The sequence below is a fragment of the Aquarana catesbeiana genome, linkage group LG01, assembly GCF_042186555.1.
Source record: "Aquarana catesbeiana isolate 2022-GZ linkage group LG01, ASM4218655v1, whole genome shotgun sequence".
NCBI classification, from domain to species: domain Eukaryota; kingdom Metazoa; phylum Chordata; class Amphibia; order Anura; family Ranidae; genus Aquarana; species Aquarana catesbeiana.
Window position 1 is genome coordinate 631,767,340 of NC_133324.1, and position 21,695 is coordinate 631,789,034.

At 41.5% G+C, this 21,695-nt stretch overlaps 1 protein-coding gene across 2 annotated transcripts in view; it reads right to left on the bottom strand.

Annotated features, from left to right (window-relative positions):
* The window catches only part of MTHFD2L (methylenetetrahydrofolate dehydrogenase (NADP+ dependent) 2 like), a 177,292-nt gene that overhangs the window by 131,918 nt on the left and 23,679 nt on the right, over positions 1-21,695 (bottom strand). For both annotated transcript variants that reach the window (XM_073601027.1, XM_073601026.1), the window contains one exon: positions 18,285-18,407. In XM_073601027.1, coding sequence (XP_073457128.1) covers positions 18,285-18,407 — 123 coding nt within the window. The remainder of the gene's footprint in view (positions 1-18,284; positions 18,408-21,695) is intronic.

A 21,695-nucleotide genomic window follows, 5' to 3' on the forward strand; every position in this document is an offset into this window, starting at 1 on the left:
AGTTTGGGGTCTAGGAACTTGACTGACGTGCACAGAGTCCTGTCCTCAACCTGATAGAACACCTTTGGGATGAATTAGAGCGGAGACTGCGAGACAGGCCTTCTCGTCCAACATCAGTGTGTGACCTCACAAATGCACTTCTGGAAGAATGGTCAAACATTCCCATAGACACACTCCTAAACCTTATGGACAACATTCCCAGAAGAGTTGAAGCTGTTATAGCTGGAAAGGGTGGGCAAACTCAATATTGAACCCTACGGACTAAGACTGGGATGCCATTAGAGTTCATGTGTGTGTAAAGGCAGGCATCCCGATACTTTTGGTAATATATATATATATATATATATATATATATATATATATATATATATATATATATAAATAATGTGTGTGTGTATATATATATATATATATATATATATATATATATATATATATATATATATATATATTCAAAAACGAGGAACATCTTATGTTCCAAAAGAGACAAAGTCCCTCTAACTAAATAAGTGACATTGGAGAGCTATGGCTTAAAGTTGAACTTCAGTTTTAACACACTTTACATACTGTAGTTCATTTGGGCCAAGCTGGCTAAGACAAACTATGTCCCTCACTAACATGTGAGGCCGATGGATGTGCAGTATAAATTGTATGTAGCTGAGCCTATATACAGCACTGTGTTTGGGGTTCAAGCCGAGACTTCCTGTCTCATACCCGAAACACATTAGAGTCTATCTAAACGGCGCTGGGCTGATAATGTCACAACCTCTGACTCATTAGAGAAACTTTTGTATTCATTGCTAGCATACATTTTTTTCTCTGAATGGCTGAACGCCGACCAGACTCTAATCTGTGGTATGAGACAGAAAGTTCTCGGCTCAAACCCGGAACACACTGCGGTATGCTGTATGTAGACTCAGCTACAAACAGTTTATACAGCACATCCAGGGGCCTCACATTAGTGAGGGACATAGTTTGTTTGGACCAGCTTGGCCCAAACAAAGTATGTAAAGTGTATCAAAAACTGGAGTTCAGCTTTAAGGGAAACTAAACAGGGCAGACTAATGCTCCAAATGTTACATTGAGGAAGATGCTTTCTTTCACGTGTTTTGGCTGTGTCCCCACATAGTTGCACTTTCAGGTACAAATACACCGCTGTATAAGTGACCATCAAGTAGGGCCCCCCCATTTTGAACGCTAGAATAATGCTTTTGGGATTCGTTGATGATGTGCCCAGCTCATATTATATGACTCTCCAAGTTCAGCTGCTATGTTGGTATGCCAGGAAAAGTATTCTGTTAAAATGAAAATAATTAGATAATTAGAAATACCCACCCAAATAGACTATTCTATTATTATTATGATTATTTGTCTTACCACTCATATAAATTTAAAGGTTCCAAAGGCTGAATTTTTTTACCTTCATGCATTCTATGCATTGAGGTGTAACTACTTCTGTAATCAGCTTCCCCTCAAAGCCACCCCTTCCCTGAGCCCCATCATGATCCAGCGCTGCGCAAGAAAGCAGCGGCTCCCTCTTCTCTGTCTCTCCTCACAGGGGAGATCCATAGCCAATAGCCAATGGCTCCCGCTGTGATGAGGGTGCAGGGTGCAGGGTCGTGACCACTGTCTGTGTGTATGGACACAGGCAGCAGGGCTCAGGAGCAAGCCAGCATGAGTGCCCTCATAGGAAGTGGCTTCCTATGGAGGCACTGGACGAAGGGGAGGAACCAGGAAGAAACCAGAAGAGAAGGATCATGGCTGCTCTGTGCAAAACCATTGCACAGAGCAGGTATGACCCGTCTTTTATTTTTGTAAAAAAAAAAAAAAAAAAAAAAGATATTTACCTTTAGAAAGGCGATTTTCTCCCTAAATTCCCTTGAGTACCAGAGTTTTTTTTTTGTTTTTGTTTGCATGATGTCTCTTTTCTGCACATTCTACCTGTACCTGTACTTGTAGACTACCCCAGTTTTGTTTCAATCTTTTTTCAGTCAAGGCACAAGGCACCCTTTAAAATTATTCACAGTCTCGAGGCACCCCATTCTAAAATGTAAAAAACTATTCTAATAGTTTTACATAATGCAGCAACATCCACACCTAGGACACCCAATGTTAGAGGTGATTTATTCTTCCAAAGCAAATACACTTTTGCACACTGGTAATGTTCCTCTTCTTCCTCAATTTCTCTCCAACAGTCAGCTAATATGACCCCAGTGCTCAGGGAGAGAGGCAGAGAAGGGTCAAACAAGGATGCTGTGGAGGCAACAGACATCCTCCTTATTAACTGATGACGTCATTGTTTTTTTAGTTGGCAGTGTCTAGAAAGTCGTAATGGTGCATAATGAAAACCTGGTGCTTTATGTAACTAAAAGGCAGGCTTCATCCACCTGCTGGCTTGTATACAATTTTTGATCAATTTTTAGGCATTTTGCCAAGGAACCCCTGAAGAAACCTCAAGGCACCCTTGAAAAAGGCTGGACTACCCTAAACATATTATACATAATTTCTTTCCTGAACAGATAGGGCTTTGATTTGGTAGCAAATTTTGGTACAAATGTTATACTGGGAATAAGTTATAAAAAAAATTCTAATCATCTTTTACTCCATTTCTCTCTATTACATTGCTAAACTTACTGCAAGGATATACAAACCAGGATGCAGAATATGCTTTGGTAAATATAATTCGGTTTATTTACTTCTGTCACATTGCACAATTGTAATTTTACTTTAGGAGAGTTTTATTCCAATTTTGATGCTACATTGTGCTGCATGCAAGGGAAAAAATGTTTTTCTTCAAGTTGCTGGAGTAACATTGAGATAAGATTAAGTCCAGTTAAAAAGGGGACGAATCTGACGATGGTGCAGGGTCGGATGGTACACCGAGGTGACTTTCGCTGGAGTGTATCCTATTACCTGCCTGAGCCTACTGTATTACATTTGTTGTATTTGCTCCCGTCTATTCCTATGCTTACTGTATTTGTGGACTGATTCTACTCTGCTTACTATACTACTACATGTACCTTTTTGTACTGGTTATACCCATTGTAAATCTCAATAAAAACTTATTTATAAAACAAGGGGACGAATCAGCATTACAGCAACTTTTTCACAGGTTTGCGATCACAAAAAATTCAAAGATTTTGGGTTGCTTTTGTAGAAACCACAAATGTCGTTCAGACTATCAGACATCATTCACGTGACCACAGGACTCAGTTTAGGAAGGGAAATTGTGAGCGTTGATCTGAATCCCATTGAATTCTATGGCAGTGAATCCTGCAAATCAATTTAGCCCCTTTTCAATGCTGTTAGGCAAGGGCCTATCAAACAAAGGGCATGGAGAGCTGGGCATTGCCACTGGGCAAATAAACCAGTGCAAAATATGTTTTATAAATACCATTTAGCAGGAAGCAGCACTTTTAAAATGGCTTAAAAGGCAACATTAAAAATGCATAATTCCCTCAGATGCTTAGGGTGGTGCCTTAAAGGGGTCGTAAACCTTCAAGGTTTTTCACCTCAATGCATTCTATGCATTAAGGTGAAAAACCTTCTGTAGCGCAGCAGCCCCCCAGAGCCCCCCTTTTGCTTACCTGAACCCGATGGTTCCATAGACGGGGATGAGCACAGCAGCTCCAGCCGCTGTCTCGGGTCCTGATTGGATAGATTGATAGAAGTGCAGCCATTGGCTCCCACTGCTGTCAATCAAATCCAGTGACACGGGAGCTGGGGGCGGGGCCGAGTCCTGCTATTCCTGTGTCAATGGACGCAGCAGCAGGACTCGAAAGCATGCAAGTGTCCCCTTGGAATGCGGGTCTCCGAGGGGGCACTTGATGTGGGGAGGAGCCAGGAGCACCGCTGGGGGACCCCAGAAGAAGAGGATTGGGGCCACTCTGTGAAAAACCCCTGCACAAATGAGGTAAGTATAACATATTTGTTTTTTTTGTTTTTTTAAACGAACCATTACAACCCCTTTAAACCTGTGGTGCACCTGTACGATGTACTAAAGCAAAAGTGACAGAAAGAAAAAAATGCCATTTCATTTTCCAGTAAATAGCAGCTCCTGGCACTATGTTTGGTTTGTAAACAGTAACTGATTATTCTCCTCAACATCCACTTCAGACCCCTATCTGGAATAAGTTTGTGGTATGAATTTGAAGGAGTACCCATGGAGACCCCCAAAAAATAGCATTCCACAATGTCTAAAAAAAATAATGTTTTTCCACAGAGTAAATGCCCCACAATGAACCTCTCCCACCGCTCCTCTTGCATCAAATGTTACGATGGTTGCTAAGACCCCAGTTTAAAATTCTAAAAAAGCCGCCAGGCATCCACGGTGATGTCAGGGCCACATAGTGTCATTGGTTGCCAGGACAGAAATGACCGCTTCTGTCCTAGCAACAAATGAAGCTGTGCGATTTTCTTTTTTTTTTTTTAACGATTACATCAGACAGCTTTCCAAACCCCATTTTTTACATTCAGCTGGCAGCCAGTGAATCATCTGGCTAGCAGTGAATAGGGCTAGGGATGTGTCATTGGTTGCTTTGCAGCATCCTAACAAACACAGACCCTGAGAGGGAAGCGGTAATTCATTTAATAGCAATAATACCACACTCCACAGCCGGTGGTGCGCTACAGTGGATGGGCGAACAAGCCATTTAGTTCACCTGTTTGCCAAAGTGCAAACAGCTAGAGTTCGGGGAAAATCCTACATCGCCCCGAACTTGAAACTCATTCTTACTAGTCAGTGGAGACCAGATCCAGACCTCCATGCAGCTGTGCAGCAACAAAACTCTCCTTATAATGGATGTATAATTGATGATTGCAATCAGCCAGCAATAATTCATTATTGTAGTAATTTACTGCTGTAAGGAGAGGCTGGACTGAGCTCTACCAGCTCTGCCTGAGCTTCCATATTGACAGGAACTGCTATGACATCATTTGCAGTAATGCCGTGTTTACATTGCTTCTAATCCAAGGAGCAATCTGTAGAAGCATTAGAAGTACTGTTCATATTAGCTCCTGATTGTTTACAGTCAGCAGCTCTAGAGCTAATGTGGGGGGCACAGAAGCCACAGAGTTTGGGCCCCATTTTAAAATGGCACTAGGACAATCTGGTTAACTTGATTAGTAAATGCTAATGGTCGTAGATAGGGCATAAGGCTTTTGAATGGAAGCCTTATGAAATACTTTAAGACCTACTTTCTGCATAGCATACTGTAATCTCCAGAAGACTATCAGCAGGAGCTATTTTCGTCATGTTGTTTAACCCCTTCACACTGACCATACGCAAATATGCGGCCCCACTGGACTAGGCTTTTTTCCGTGGGGCTCCATATTTGCATATCTCCGTTTGTACTGGGAGCGCGTCACCTGGTGCGCTCCCAGCACAGAGACCAGTGTCTCACCAAGGGTCCGATTCCATGTCACCTGATCACTGTGATAGCCTCTGGTTGGCTATCACAGTGATCAGTCACTGTGAAGCCCGCCCCCGTGTTTTCTGTCTCTGTGAATGGAGGAGAGAGATACAGGGGTTGATTTACTAAAGGCAAATAGACTGTGCACTTTGCAAGTGCAGTTGCCCTCTGCAAGTGCAGTTGCTCCAGAGCTTAGTAAATGAGGTAAGGCTTCACTTTGCAAAGAGTACCCAATCACATGCAAGGAGAATAAAAAAAAATGCATTTTTGCTTGAACATGATTGGATGATGGACGTCAGCAGAGCTTCTGCTCATTTACTAAGCTTTGAAGCAAGTGCACTTGCAGAGTGCAACTGCACTTTGCAAAGTGCACAGTCTTTTTGCCTTTAGTAAATCAACCCCACAGTGTCCTTGCAGAGATAGAAAAAAAAAAAATAAAATTATAATTAAAAAAAAAAATACCTTAAGGTTTGATCTAGGTCAGTGCCAGGGTTAGTGTTTGGGTCAATGTCAGAGTCAAAGGTCAGGGTCACTATTTTTTGGACAGGATTAGTTTTTTTTTTTGTTTTTTAATTAGTATCAGTGTCAGTGTGTTTTAGGTAGAATTAAAAAACAAAATGCGCACTATTGTTTCTGGGCTGTACTATGGGTACAAACAACACACATATATGTGGTATCAGTGCGATCCCCAGGAGAAGGATAATTTATTTTGGGCTGTTCTTTGGTGGTAGGTTATGGTAGTAGCACGAAATATATGGTTGAATTTAATTTTTTTTTTTTTTTTTTTTTTTTTTTTACTATTTTGGGCCAGTTTTCCTTTGATAATAAAAAAAAATAAAAATCAGGAGCTACCCGCTACCATTTACCATCAAATAAAAGCCCAAGTTGTCCTGAAAAAAACATGGTATAATCCACCCAGATGCACAAAGTAGTTGTGATGATATGTACGGTTTTAATAACACATCTCGAAATTGCAAAATTGGACTTAGGCATTTCGATTTGTTTTACCCTAAGGGTCGGTTCACACTGAGGCAGCACGAATTGCAGCGCGAATGCGACCCAGGACACGACTCAGCGGCGACTTGCAAAATGACTTCTGTATAGAAGTCAATGCAAGTCGCCCCCAAAGTTGTACACAGGGCCGGTACAAGGCAGGGGCAGAAGGGGCATGTGCCCTGGGCGGTACCATTTGCCATAGGAGGGGGGGTGCAGCCTGCAGGTGAAGTTCTGCAACGGCCGCTGACCGCCAGTGTGCACTACAACAAGTAACCTATGTCAGCGCCCAGCGGCACTGTACAAATTGTGTGTGCTGAATTTGTGCGCTCCTGCATCCTCCCTTCCCTCAGCACAGCTTCACTGCTTCGTTTACTGTTTCACAGTTTACTCCCCCTACGGAGGAGTCCCATAGTCATTGCCAGCGGCGTGACATCACGTCACTCACGGCCGAAGGGCGAGGTGGGAGGACTCAGAGGAGCGCAGGGAGTTGTGTCGGAGCCGGCATGCTGTGACCTCGAGGAGCTGCTGCCTGGCTGGCTCGAGTCTAGCTGTATTCTGGAGGAAGCTAAGGTAGATTTGGATTGCAGTGTGTGACAGACAGTGCCCGAACTTGTGTAAAAGTAAGCGCTAAACAAACATTAATAAATGGCTTGACTGGGGGAGGGGAGGAGGCTGAGGGGAGGTTAATGACCACCACTGCTTTTTAATTTCTGCTGTAAGTTACAGCCTGTACCAGATGGGGAAGTGTACAGTGTGTGCGCCCTCTCCTGCATGGATTTTGGCTGGAAGAGGAGAGCTGCCTTGTGGACTGTGGAAGTGTGCTGTGCGTGCGGTGTATTGTGATGTCCAGGTTGGCATAGCTGTATGACAGGTGTCCCACACGGACACTGGTCCGTGTGCGGTCCTTGCAATCGCCACTGCCGCCACTGACTTTTTTTTATATTTTTTTATAAGGATTTTTTTTAAATGGGGTGGCGGGTCCATTAGTGGTAAAGCGTCGCCAGTTTTAGCTGCACTTTACCATCATTTAAGCGGTACTTTTCGACCGCTAGCAGGGAACTTTTAATCCCCAAGAAGGGGTTAAAAGCGCCCATGTTGCTAGCCGGAGGTGGCTGAGGGGAGGTTAATTACAATGGTATAAAAATACATATAATTAAAATGTGTGAGTGAACTGTTTCTATCGCATTAAACCTAACTGAACTTGTATTGTTAAGTATATTCTTGTTTTGAAACGACATTGATTTTTTTATTAAAAACGGGGGGGGGGGGGGGGGCGCAGTTTGCCATCTTTGCCCTGGGCACCAAATGGCCTTGTCCCAGCACTGGTTGTACAGGAACCTTTCTCTAAGTCAGAGCGACTTGCGTCGCTCTGATTAGAACAGTTCCATTGTACAGAACGGGACGCTACTTGTCAAGCGGCTAGGTCGCCTGACAAGTCGTCCCAGTGTGAACCGAGGCTTAGGCGTGAATGGGTTAATGTTGTCCATTTTTTGGAGTTTGACAAGGATCATTAGACTTGTCCACCTGTAAGGATAGGAGGATAAGAGTGTTTTCTATGTTATATCCTTTGTAACTAAAACGTCAGTAAAAAACATCTGTTTAAAAAAAAAATGATATGATATTTTGTTTGTTTAATGTGTTCATTTTAGAATTCGTTTTCTTTATGTTAACTGATGGCACCATCTAGTGGCCAATAATAAATAAGCAATAAATACCTAAGTCCACACACCCTGCATATCTAGAATAGAAAAACACAGTTTACTAGCCAATACCTCAAATTCCAGTAAGCCCGGGTTCACACTATACCGGGCTGCAGATCGCACATTCTCCTACTATGCAAATTAGATGCGGGGAAACGCACATCTAATTCGCATAGGTGTGAACCCGGGCTAACAATTTTTTTTTAAGCTGCTGACATCCGGCAGTACAGTTTATTGTAATACTAATCTCATCTTTTTCTTGTAAAATTAACAAAGACAATATAGAGAACACTCAAAGAAGACAAGTCACATTTTGGCCTTACAGGAGGAACACTGTGCTTTACTTTGCAGAGGTTAAGGATCTCTACTACCACTTCAACATAACAGGAAAAAATCCATTCTCACAAGCAATGTACAAGTGCACCATCGAAGAGAAAGTATTTACACAGTATTTGTGGGAGCTCTGAAACCTTCCCAAGTAGCATGATTGAGGGGAAATGTCAATCACAGCAAAGTTAAAGTAGAACTATATGTAGCGCTGGTAGATTTCTAATCTACTGCTTATATGTAAATTTAGTGGGTCATTTGTTCTGTACATAGTTCAGAATTAATCTATGGCTAAATTAGCCTCTGTTCCAGCATTGGCTGTGTTGCGTGCAGTTCCACACAGTTGCCTGTAGGTGTCGTTGTCACTATGGGTCGGTGTTGGAAAGCAACAAGCTGAAGTATATTGAGTGCTCTTCTTTCCCAGAGGTAACTCGGCAAAGGTGGTCCACTGCTATGCATGCTGGGAGAGGGTACTTAAGGACAGGCGCCATTTTTGTTTCTCTTTCACCTGCTGGCCCTCCTGGCCTAAAGGTATGTGATGGGAAGTTCTACTTCGTGGCCCTCCACGCTGGAGGGCTGCGATGCTGCAGCCCTGCAGGTAGGCCCAGAAGCCTGTCTGGGGCCTACTGCTGCGGAGGTGGTCCTGTGCTGTCTGTCCTGCGGGAAGAAGCCAGACAATTGAGAAGACCCAGGGGAGGACCCATCTTTGAAGAGGACCGAGCGGAATGCTGGTGTCTCAAGAGGGGCCTGGTGACTCAATTGGAGGATGCATCTTAGTCTAACCTATCGCACAAGTACTGCTGGGTCGGCTTAAAGGTTCTGGTACTGTGTTGCTGTTCATCTAAAACTACTACATCCTGTGGCAGAGGATCGTACAGTTATATTGCTCTTTTCAAGTCTGTGGCAGAGACTTTTTGTTCGTGTTGCGCTCTGGCTGCTAGGTCAGTGAGAGGGACCTATCCGGGCGGGCAAAGATTTAATCTTGGACTGAAGGTATATTCATCCCCAAGATTCCAAATTCCTTGATGTGCTAAAGAAAAGGTATTTGAACTTCCCTGCAACTCTTCTTCTACCTCTTTCCTGCTACTTCTTCAAGTTACTTTCTATTAAAGCACTGAAAAAGTACTAAGTGACTGGTGCCTATATTGTCGGATACGAAGCTCAACGTGGACTCTAAGTTCTGGTATTGGTGAAACTATGGGTAAAGAGGTGACGGTAACAGCCCGATAAAAATCAGCAGCTTTTTTTTCTTTTTGGATAGAGTAATGGAGGAATATAACCCCTGTCAGTTTTTTGTTTTTTTTTCCCATTTGCGTCCCATTGGAGATTTACCTTTACTTCCTGTCCCATAGCCAAACAGGAAGTGAGATTTTTTTTTTTTTATATTTTGTTATAAAATTTTAAATTCGGTAATTTTTCTCCTTCATTGGTGTATGCTGATGAGACGGCACTGATGGGCACCGATAGGTGGCAGTGATGGGCACTGATGAGTGGCAGTGATGGGCACTGATGGGTGGCAATAATGGGCACTGATCGGTTACACTGATAGGCAGCACTGCTAGGTGGCACTGATTGGCACCACTGGTGGGCATTGATAGGTGGCACTTGTGGGCATTGATAGGTGGCACTTTTGGGCATTGATAGGCATTGATAGGTGGCACTCATGGGCATTGATAGGTGGCACTGGTGGGCACTGTCAGGTGGCAATGGCAGGTGGCACAGATGAGGCATAATTGCCTCTTCCTCTTCGGGACCAATGTCCCTTGCAGATGAGCCGGTGATCGTCTTTTTTTTCTCCTCGCTCTTTCAGCGTGAGGAGAAAAAAAAAACAATCACAGAGCTTTTGTTTTCATCATATGATCAACTGTCATTGGCTGACAGCTGACCACATGGTAAGGGGCCGGGAACATGATCACAGCGCACTCCGCGCGTGCACAGGAGAGGCCGTCTTATGACGGCCTCCCGGAAATTCAGGTCTGCGCTGTGGCCGTCATTCGGCTATAGCGCGGATGTCAAGAGGTTAAGGGAATTCCTTGGGGACCCCCAGGTCACCAGAACTTGTGTCCCAATTGGAAGATTTCCCTTCTATTACTTTTCTGGGGAGAACCCCTCTATTACTTTTCTGGGGAGAACCCAAAATAAGGGCTTTCTTTTACGTTCACTTTCGATGATAAAGGTAAACAGGACAAATAGAGAGGGTGAATTTCCCTAACGGGGGCTGAGGTAGCAATAAAAACCTAATAAGTCTTCAAATCCATCTCCATTCTATCCAAAACCAAGTTAAAAAGTTTTTCCTTTAGTTATACTTTAAATACAATATAAGGCAAAAAGTATGTTGATACCCCTTCAAATGATTGAGGTCAGGTGTTTCCAGTGAAGGGTACTGTATAAAAAATTAGACAGTTGTGCCTTTCCTTGACAATAGTTTGGGAAAGTTACATAATTCAAAACAATCCACATATGTATACAAAACTGGTAATCCAGGAAATGAATTACTCCAATAATAAAGTGGTATTAGTGCTACACAATCAATAGTGCATATGCTTCACAGGTCATAAATCATTCAGTTCTAATCAAGTGAATCTTATATAGTGAATAAAGTGCTAATAGTGCATATATAAATAGTTGTAAACATGGGTCTCAAGGCTGGACACTAGATCAAATACACATAGAAGTCTTATGGTTATAAAGTATAAACAAATCTTCACAAATAAAATCAATTTGTAAAAAGTCCTTGGTGAGCTAGATGGGTGGGCTTGATTTATCCCTTCACCAGTGTCTGAGAAAGCATATAATTAGGTGACTGAGTACCTTCTTCCCGTGTCACCTCTGTGCTCTCTGGCATTTTACCTTGAAACAGTTTCTAACCCTCCTTCCCTCATGGGACTGCGGCAGCGGAGTTTCAAGTATCCTCTTAACTTAGAAAATGCGGGAAGGTGTACTGGTTATCTTTCCCTGTATAGGTCAGGTCACCTAGTACCCAGGCAGTTTAAGAAAAGAGCGGGAGGGTGCTCTATTGGTCACCTTTTCCTAGATATGTCAGGTGATCTAGTATCCAGGCAGTTTGGAAAAAGAACGGGAAGAATTTGAAATAAAAAGGGGGTTCTGAGCCCCTGAGGTTCAGTGGCCCCAGTAAGCACAAGCTGTGGTGTTTCCTCCCTCCCTCCCTATCTGTCGCGGCTAATTAAATAGAAAGAATTATACGATGCCACTGGCATATATTACGAGCAGATAAACACCTCCATAACATATTACAAAGATCATCCAGAATTTGTGTATAAAAAGGCCCAAACAATCAGAGATAAAATAGTAAGCGTTCTAGATCCACCGAAGAAATCGTTCACCTTTTTCACAAGAAAAGGCTTTTATCCTTGCAAGAGGTGCTATGCATGCACCCATACTAAGCGACCGAATGAAAGTCCCAATTTACATCGACCAGTACAGGAATTACATACAACATAAACAAATTTATAGGATGTAACACAGAAGGAGCTGTTTTACTGTGTGTTACAGTACGTGGGACGAACTAAAAGACCACAGAGTGAGAATAAGAGAATATGTGCAAAACTTTAAAAAAGGCTATGAGAAACATAGTGTATCAAAACTCTTTGCTAAAGTACATCAAAAAGATCCAAGACATCTGAAATTTTGGGGTATAGAGCTGTACGTAATACACTGAAGGGGGAGCCACAAGGTTAGGACTTTAGCCAGTTAGAATCAAAATGGATATTCCTCATGAATACATTCATGCCACATGGTCTTAATATAGAGTTTGATCTCAATTGCTTTATTAGTGATTTTTAAAAATAGTAGTTATTTTGAGTTCTATATATCTTCATTACAGCTATGTAGCTTCATATTCCTATTATTATGACCCACTGAGCTACTTAATCATTTTTCAATGAATGATTTTTCAATTTTTTCAATGTCAACCATATGTCTAGTTTTGTTTAAATATGTCATAGTCAGTCCAATGTCCAATTTAGCATTAGGCTTCCTTAACCCTTATTTATACCCTTTTCACTGTTATCCTCATATACTATTTTTAATGGTATCCTCCTGTCCATTTATTCTTCCATGGCGGTATTACCGCTAGCCAGCTTAGAGACTTTATGAACATCTATACTGTTTGTCCAGCCATGCCTTCGTGAACGTGATGTAAGTTTTGAATAGTTAATGGGGGTATGGCGCTCCCTTGTGGGCTGTACAAAATTCAATGACATGAACAGTGACTATGTTGAATAAATAAATAGTGATCCAAACCCAAACGGTGAGAGCTGTGAAATTCTTAATGGGTGAGACTCATATTAAATCATAAAAACTTTGTAGAAGTATAGGTATACGTGTTGGCAAACCTTAGCTTATTGCACATACCTCCATATTAGGATAGTGAGAAAAAATGAAAAAAACAAAAAAGAGGGAAACTACTAAAGTGCTGCTGCTAAGCAGCTAATTAAAATGCCAACTTCTATATATACAAAATTCGTGGCGTGTGTATGTATACCAGTGCAAAAACGAGCATATGACAGTGCAATGTATGTAATATGACAGTGCAATACTGCACCTACATATATATTTGACCATACACTCCAACTTATAAATCTGCAATACAATGCAGTATAGTGCAATCGAGTCCAACAAGACTCTAAATGACCAGTGCAAAAACAAGTGTATAACAATGCAATATATGTACGTAATATGACAGTGCAATCCCACACATACGTGTATATGTAACCCACAATCCAACTTATAAATGTTCAATAAAGTGCAATATGTGCAGTCAAGTCCAGCAAAACTCTAGATGACGTCAAAATTTCAAATTAGGCAAAAAAGAGAAAGAAAGAGTCTGTCTCAAATAGTGCATTCCAATTTTGAATGGTAGCAAAAAAAGTTCCAACAGCTTAGTGACTTTTGGTGCCCACAGAGGTAGATCCGTGACTTCTGTGCTCCCCTTTGGCTCCCCACTCACCAGCTTCCACTACCCCTGCAGGGGTGATAGACAGTCTAGGATCCCAGAACCGTCCTCTTATTCGGTGTCCCGTGGTGCAGTATTGCACTGTCATATTACATACATTGCACTGTCATATGCTCGTTTTTGCACTGGTATACATACACACGCCACGAATTTTGTATATATAGAAGTTGGCATTTTAATTAGCTGCTTAGCAGCAGCACTTTAGTAGTTTCCCTCTTTTTTGTTTTTTTCATTTTTTCTCACTATCCTAATATGGAGGTATGTGCAATAAGCTAAGGTTTGCCAACACGTATACCTATACTTCTACAAAGTTTTTATGATTTAATATGAGTCTCACCCATTAAGAATTTCACAGCTCTCACCGTTTGGGTTTGGATCACTATTTATTTATTCAACATAGTCACTGTTCATGTCATTGAATTTTGTACAGCCCACAAGGGAGCGCCATACCCCCATTAACTATTCATTACATGTTAGTTCTCTTTGAGGGCTTAACTTGGGGAGGCAGCATACCTTCTATTCTTCTTCCTTTCTCCCATCTCTCCCCCCTCCCCCCCTCTATCTTATCTTCTCCCCCCCCCCCCCTCCCCCCCCCCCCCCTTCTCCCCTATTTCTGCTTTATGTCCTAAGCGCATAGTTTTTGTGGTGTGATGTAAGTTTTCTGTTTAAATGCCAATTCCGGTATTCCTAGACTCCAATATGCTTTTGTATATCACAATATATACTCCATCTGTACATACACAATTACAAAATAAATTCCTAGTCTTCAAGAAAATGGCCGACTGGTAAACACTAGCCACATGAATCATGGCGGACGGATAGACCTAAACTGACCCACTAGAAAATGGCCACCATATAGAGCTACAGGAAAATGGCTGCAATCATTGACCACATCACACTATATAAACCCACTTCCTTTACTCTCTACTACCCCCTGATGAAATCACATGACCGTGGCCATACACGTAGGGAGTATAGGAGTACTGGAAGTGATGCCGCATAGGAACGAGTTCAGCACTTGTGGATTTTCGCCAACATTCAGGTTTAAATGTGAGTTTATGCTGTTTGCATTATTTTAATAAATATTTTACAAAATGTTATCACACTACAAGAGTGTTCCTCTTTCTCCATCTACTCCTATCTGGGAGCTCACTGAAAAGGAATGTCCCTACAGGACTAATAGAGATCCAGTACCCCTTACAATATACAGCACATTATAAAACACCTAAGCAGAGGACCCCTAGAGGCGAGCCTATACGTACAAGCCACATTTGGGAGATACGATTATATGCTGGTTTAAAGCATATATAAGATGAGAGGCCAGAGAGCACAGAGGTAACACGGGAAGAAGGGACTCAGTCACCCAATTATATGCTTTCTCAGACACTGGTGAAGGAATAAATCAAGCCCACCCATCTAGATCACCAAGGACTTTTTTCAAATTGATTTTATTTGTGAAGATTTGTTTATACTTTATAACCATAAGACTTCTATGTGTATTTGATCTAGTGTCCAGACTTGAGACACCTGTTTACAACTATTTATATATGCACTATAAGCACTTTATTCACTATATAAGATTCACTTGATTAGAATTGAATGATTTATGACCTGTAAAGCATATGCACTATTGATTGTGTAGCTCTAATACCACCTTATTATTGGAGTAATTCATTTCCAGGATTAGCAGTTTTGTATACACGTGTGGATTATTTTGAGTTATGTAACTTTATCCTTTTATGGACAGCGCAACACTACCCCCCCCCCTTCTGCATTTTATAATAGCCACTGAGTCAAGCTATTAGTGAAAGCAGCTGTTCAGTCTTTCACTTTTTGCACCTTATTTAAAGTGGTAGTGCGTGAGCAGCATATTACAATAGTTTGGGAAAGCCCCCTTTATGATCTAGTATAACTGTGCACAAAGCTAGGTCCACAAAGAGAAGGTATGAGGATTTTGGTGTGGAGGAACTCAAATTGACTGCACAGAAGTCTGACCTTGGCTCTATTGAACACCTTTGTGATGAATTAGAACACCAAGTGCAAGCCAGGTCTTCTCATGCAACATCAGTACCTGACCTCGCAAATGCTTTCTTGGCTGGATAGGCACAAATTCCCACAAGCATACTCCAAAATCTTGTGCAAATCCTTACAATATTGCAAACAGGTTTAGGATGGCAAAAAAGGGTACATTAAAGAATAATGAAAGCTGCACAAACATGGACCCCTTCACAGCAGTGTCTCTGTAACTCAATCAGGGTAACATGTAGCTGCATAGCTTAGACTCTATAAGACTTAACAACAGAAAGTCAAGCTGAGAATTACTACTTCAGTAAAACAGATCAGAACACAGCAACTTGTGATTATTTACATAAACAACTTCTCCCACAGGGATAGCTCTGGTAACACAGGTGAACAGCTGGAGGGATCCAAGGCCCAAGAACGAAGTGCCTCATTAAGTGTGGCCTCTCTGAACTGCAGAGTGAGGGAAGCCAAGAAACGCATCTGCTCTGGGTGTGTCCAGGGGCTCAGGGAGTAGTGGAACAATCAGTTCAAGGGGGTTTTGCCTGCATGGTGAGTAAATGGGAACGCCAATACAGTACTTCCAGGCTGGGTGATGACTACACCTTCTGCAATCCAGAGGACTAGAGAGTATGTGTCTTCTCTGTTGAGTGACATTGGACATCATTCAGCCTTGAAGAGAGGTAGCTGCTAGTGAACTGAGTGGGATTTTTGCATAGTGACAGGTAAAAGATGCATTTTTTTTGAGCAGTAAGAAACTCGAAGCGATATTAAACCCAAAGCCAAAAATGTAATATAATTACAGCTTACCAATCAGTAGATGTGATCATTTCATTAGCTTTCTTTTTTAGGCTTGTTTCCCTCTGTTTTCACCTGGTGATATGGCCAGTAACAGACCTCCTCTGCCCCCACTCTGGATGAAGGAACACACAGGCACCTTTGGACAGCAGCAATGTCTGTCTGGGGGGAGGGGAGAGTTAGGTGTACTAGCAGATTTAGATAAACTAACAAACCGAAGCCAAACTCCACTGCAGTTACACAGGCAGTTACAGCAACAGTTTTTCCCTTTTTGGAACAAAAGCTGATCATTGTAAGCACCCCTGTCAGTGGTAAATGGTTTGTCTTAAACCCCTAACTGCTACATCTGCAGGGTAGCTTGTTCTGTTGAAAAACAACAGACTTATTGGCTGGATCACCAGGTGAAAATAATAGAAAGAAGGCCTGAAAAAAGAGAACTAATGCAGCCACCACATCTAAGCAATATAATAAATGTTTGCTTTTGGGTTTAATACCATTTTAAAGTGTATGTCAGGACAAATAAAAAACATATTTAGTACATCTCTGCTATACATGCATATTTCCCCAAGGTTGCAGAGTAATACCTGTTGTTATGTCATAAATGTGGTGTGCTTCTTCCTTCCTGTATGAGCTCTTCAGAGCTCTGAAAACCTAAGCATGTGGTGCCAGCTATGTCCACCTTACTTGTGACAGAATACAAAGGACACAGTCCTCACCTCATCCTCAATGAAAACGAAGATGAGAGGGCAAGAAATATCTGAGAAGCCCACTGGCTTAGGTTAGGCTGCTCACAACAGAAAAGGCTACCCTACTGTGGGTACTCCAGCAGGTTACCAGGAAAAAGACGTGCCTATATGGAAGGAGCGCCAGACTAAAAAACAAGAGTCCAAATTAATTTATTGTTGTTGTGTTAAAAGACAGCCAATGTGTTTCGGAGGTCAAAGGCACTCCCCTTTCATCAGGGCTACAGTAAAACATATTGTAATGTAAAAATAATTGCAACTAATAAAATTATAAGCCTAACAATCATGGATAAAGCCTAAATCCTAAAACATCATGGATAACATACATAAAAATACCCACATATTCACAAACATGCATACATGCAATGATATAAAGATGAAGCTGTAAGGGGTTCATTTTCAAATTTAATGATATCTAATTCTACATGGTTAGTAGATGACATTGCACCATTATACTGTATATGTAGCTGAAATAATACACATGAAAACAAACAATTCAATATATTAAAGAAGAAAAAAAAAACTCACTAGTTAAAAGAACTATATAAAATAAACGAAATAAATAAATAAACAAAAAAAACAACCTGATATAACAGTCATTTTGTTCGTTGGGTTTTTTTTTGTTTTTTGTTTTTATATAGTTCTTTTAACCCATTAGTTTTTTTTTGTCTTTAATGATTATAATGAATTGTTTGTTTTCATGTGCATTATTTCAGCTCCATATATAATGGTGTGATGGCATCTACTAACCATGTAGAATTGGATATCATTAATTTTGAAAATGAACTCTTAGCACCTTATCACTTAATATCTGATATTCCCTCATTTCTTCATCTTCATTTCATTGCATGTATGCATTTTTTTTATCAGATTTTATTTAATGAAATTTTCAATCTTTGAAAAAAAAAATGAATGCATTTTTATGAATAAGTAGGTATTTTTGGATGCACGTATGTGTACGCACATGTATATGTATCTTATCCATTATGTTTTACGATTGTCAGGCTCATGATTTTGTCAGTCACAGTTCTTTTTACATTATATTATGTTTTATTGTAGTCCTGATGAAAGGGGGGGGGGGGGGGGGTTCCTTTGACCCATGAAACGCATTGGCTGTCTTTTAACACAACATCAATAAATGAATTTGGACTCTTATTTTTTGGTATGGCGCTCCTTCCATATATGCACGTCTTTTCCTGCTCACCTCATTCTCAATTGGGATCCAATTAGAAAAATATGTGAGTCTCGGTGAAAACATTTTCTAATAGATTGAGTTATTCAGCCAAAGTCTTAATGGATGCTCAATTTTTCTTACCTGGTAGAGGTAATTGTACCAGCAGACCGCTAACACTAGAATCACGGTTTAATTTGCTTATGATATCCAATAATTCATCCTGAGTAATATTGCTGGGTCTAAGTAAAACTTCACTGGAAATTCCTGAAAATAGAAAAAATGTTTTTAAATAATATTTTTCAGGGGGTTTAAATAAAGAACACATAGTTCAAAGTTCAAAATAGAACTAAACCTTCCTGTCCATCACACCCAAGCAAGCTGCCACCTTAGCATTTGTTTGATCTGCAGTTGCCATGATGCTGCACATATAATCAGCTATGACACCAGCCATTTGATGGAGAGCTAACAAAAGCATGAGTGTAAAAGTTATCATTTAAGGCATACATTGAATGTGGCCATTGTGGGAACTGAAGAGAAAACAAACTCAGCGTGCTCAACCCAGATATTCCTTGAAAGCTGTAGGGAAGATTGGTGCTGCTGCTGAGGCTCCTGAAAGCTGTAATGAGTCCATTGTGCAAAAAAAAAGTTGGCACTCAATCGGGGACTGAAATAATAACTATTTATTGAAAACAGATAAAAAAATCCATAAAGTATAACTGTGCTAATGCGTTTCAGCCAATACACATTGGTGCAGCTGTATTTTATGGATTTTTAACCCTGTTTGCAATAAATAGTTATTATTTCAGTTCTTGATTGCAGTTCTTGATTGAATGACATAGCTATTTTGGAAAACAGTTAAATCAGTGGGTTTAGTCCCACTTTAAGGGTCAAGAAAGGCTTATGAATAACAGGAATAATGACATGTATCATAGGAATTACCAGATTAAGGGTTTTTGTTACAAAACATTTGGTTGAAAAAATGTTTACCTTTCCTGAAACAAATGTCAATTCAATGATCAGAGTTTTCACCATACAGGCTATTTTTAAAATGTACCTGTGCCCAGCCCATGGATATTAAAACATTTACAAATTCTTAATAAGCAGACACTGTAGAGTAGTTGATTCCAAAGAAAATGGGAGAACATGCTGTGATTTCAGGGACTTTGTTGTAAAATCTGAAGATTTTCCACAAAGTTTGCAAGTACCAAGGTCTGTGATGGCTTGTTTTAGTTCTCTTTTAACGCTTGTTAAGAATATGTAATTACTTTAATGCACATAACCTGGACACAGGTGCACTTTAAGATTTATATTAGGGGATACTGCTCATCCATGCCACATCAGTTCTCATCCAGGGGCATTGCTCATCCATGCCACATCAGTTCTCATCCATGCCACAACCATGCCACATCAGTGCTCATCCGTGTCACATTCTATATATCAAAAAAAATTGAACCCCTTGCCGACCGGGCCATAGCCGAATGATGGCTACAGCGCCGTCGGATAACTCTGGGAAGGGCGTACTATGACGTCCTCCCAGAATCGCGCTTACGTGTGCCCCCTGGGGTGTGCACCCGGGAATGTCCATGACCATCGGGTCTCCCAGACCCGGCATATCACAAATCGGGGTAAAGGGCCAATGACAGCGGCCCTTTACCACGTGATCATGCCGTCCAATGACAGCCTGATCACTTGTAAACAAACCTGAGCATGTCCAATTCGACTCCTCCCCTCTCCTCACGCTGATTGGTACAGCGTGTGAGGAGAGGGGGGAGCCGGGTGCAGCAGCGCTGTGGGCTGGATCTGAAGTTCCCACAGTGCTGATATGTGCTCATACATGTCTCATCCATCCATCCATGCTACATTCATGGCTCATCTATGCTCCATCCATGGCTCATCTACGCTCATCCATGCTCCATCCATGTCTCATCCATCCATCCATGCTCCATCCATGACTCATCCATGCTCCGTCCATGGCTTATCCATGCTCCATCCATGTCTCATCCATCCATGGCTGATCAATACTCCATCCATGGCTCATCCATGGCTCATCCATGCTCCATCCATGGCTCATCCATCCATCCATGGCTCATCCATGCTCCATCCATGGCTCATTCATGGCTCATCCATACTCCATCCATGGCTCATCCATATTCCATCCATGGCTCATCCATGCTCCATCCATGGCTCATCCATCCACATTCATGGCTCATCCATCCTCATCCATAGCTCATCCATTCCCATCCATGGCTCATTCATGCTGACCCATCCCCATCCATGGCTCATTCATGGCTCATCTGTGCCACATCAGTGATCATCTGTGCCACATCAGTGATCATCCGTGCCACATCAGTGATCATCCGTGCCACATCCAGGCCACATCAGTGATCATCCATGCCACATCCATGCCACATCAGTACTCATCCATGCCACATCCTTGCCACATCTGTGCCACATCAGTGCCACATCAGTGCTCATCCCTGCCACATCAGTTCTCATCCATGCCACATCAGTGCTCATCCATGCCACATTCATGCCACATCAGTGCTCATCCATGCCACATCAGTACTCATCCGTGCCATATCCATGTCACATCAGCGCTCATCCATGCCACATACATGCCACATCAGTGCTCATATGTGCTACATCCCTGCCACATCAGTGCTCATCCGTGCCACATCAGTTCTCATCCATGCCACATCTGTGCCACTTCAGTGCTCATCCATGCCACATCAGTTCTCATCTGTGCCAAATCCATGCCACATCAGTTTTCATCCATGCCACAACCATGCCACATCAGTGCTGATCCGTGCCATATCAATGACACTACAGTGCCCATAAATGCCTCACAAAAGCGTGATAGGTAATCAAATTAGATTAAAATTTTTTGTCTCTAGAACACCTGACGGTGCTCCCTACATATTAGGCCTCTCTATGTGGTCAGGCTGTGGAAAAGTCTCACACGTGGTATCGCCATACTCGGGACAAGTAGCAGAATGTATTTTGTGGTGTCATTTTTGCTATGTGTTAGAAATATCTTATAAATAGACAACTTTGTGTAAAAAAAATGTATTTTAATTTTCTTTACACATTTTCCAAAAACTTGTGGGAAAAATGACATGTTCAAAAAACTCATTATGGCTCATAGAATATATGTTGGGGTGTTTGCTTTCCAAAATGGGGTAATTTTTGGGCATTTTCCATTGTCCTGGTGTAAGAGGTAGTCAAGAAATGATATGTGTAATTTATGCTCTTAGAACGCCTGATGGTGCTCCCTGCATTTTGGGCCTCTGTATGTGGTCAGGCTGTGTAAAAGTCTCACAAATGTGGTATTATACAAATCTAATTTGTTGCGCCTTAACGAAAATAGTAAATATGAGCAGCTAACACAATATTGTTGCGTGCAACAAAAAGCATGTGGGGTATAGGTGTAACGCTATAGAAAGATCATATTCAAAAAGTCCATAAATTGAACCAAAAAAATTCCAGGTTTTAGGCAATCTGAATCAGTTCATAATAAATCTCTGTAGATGTAAAAGGAGAAAGAGCCCATCA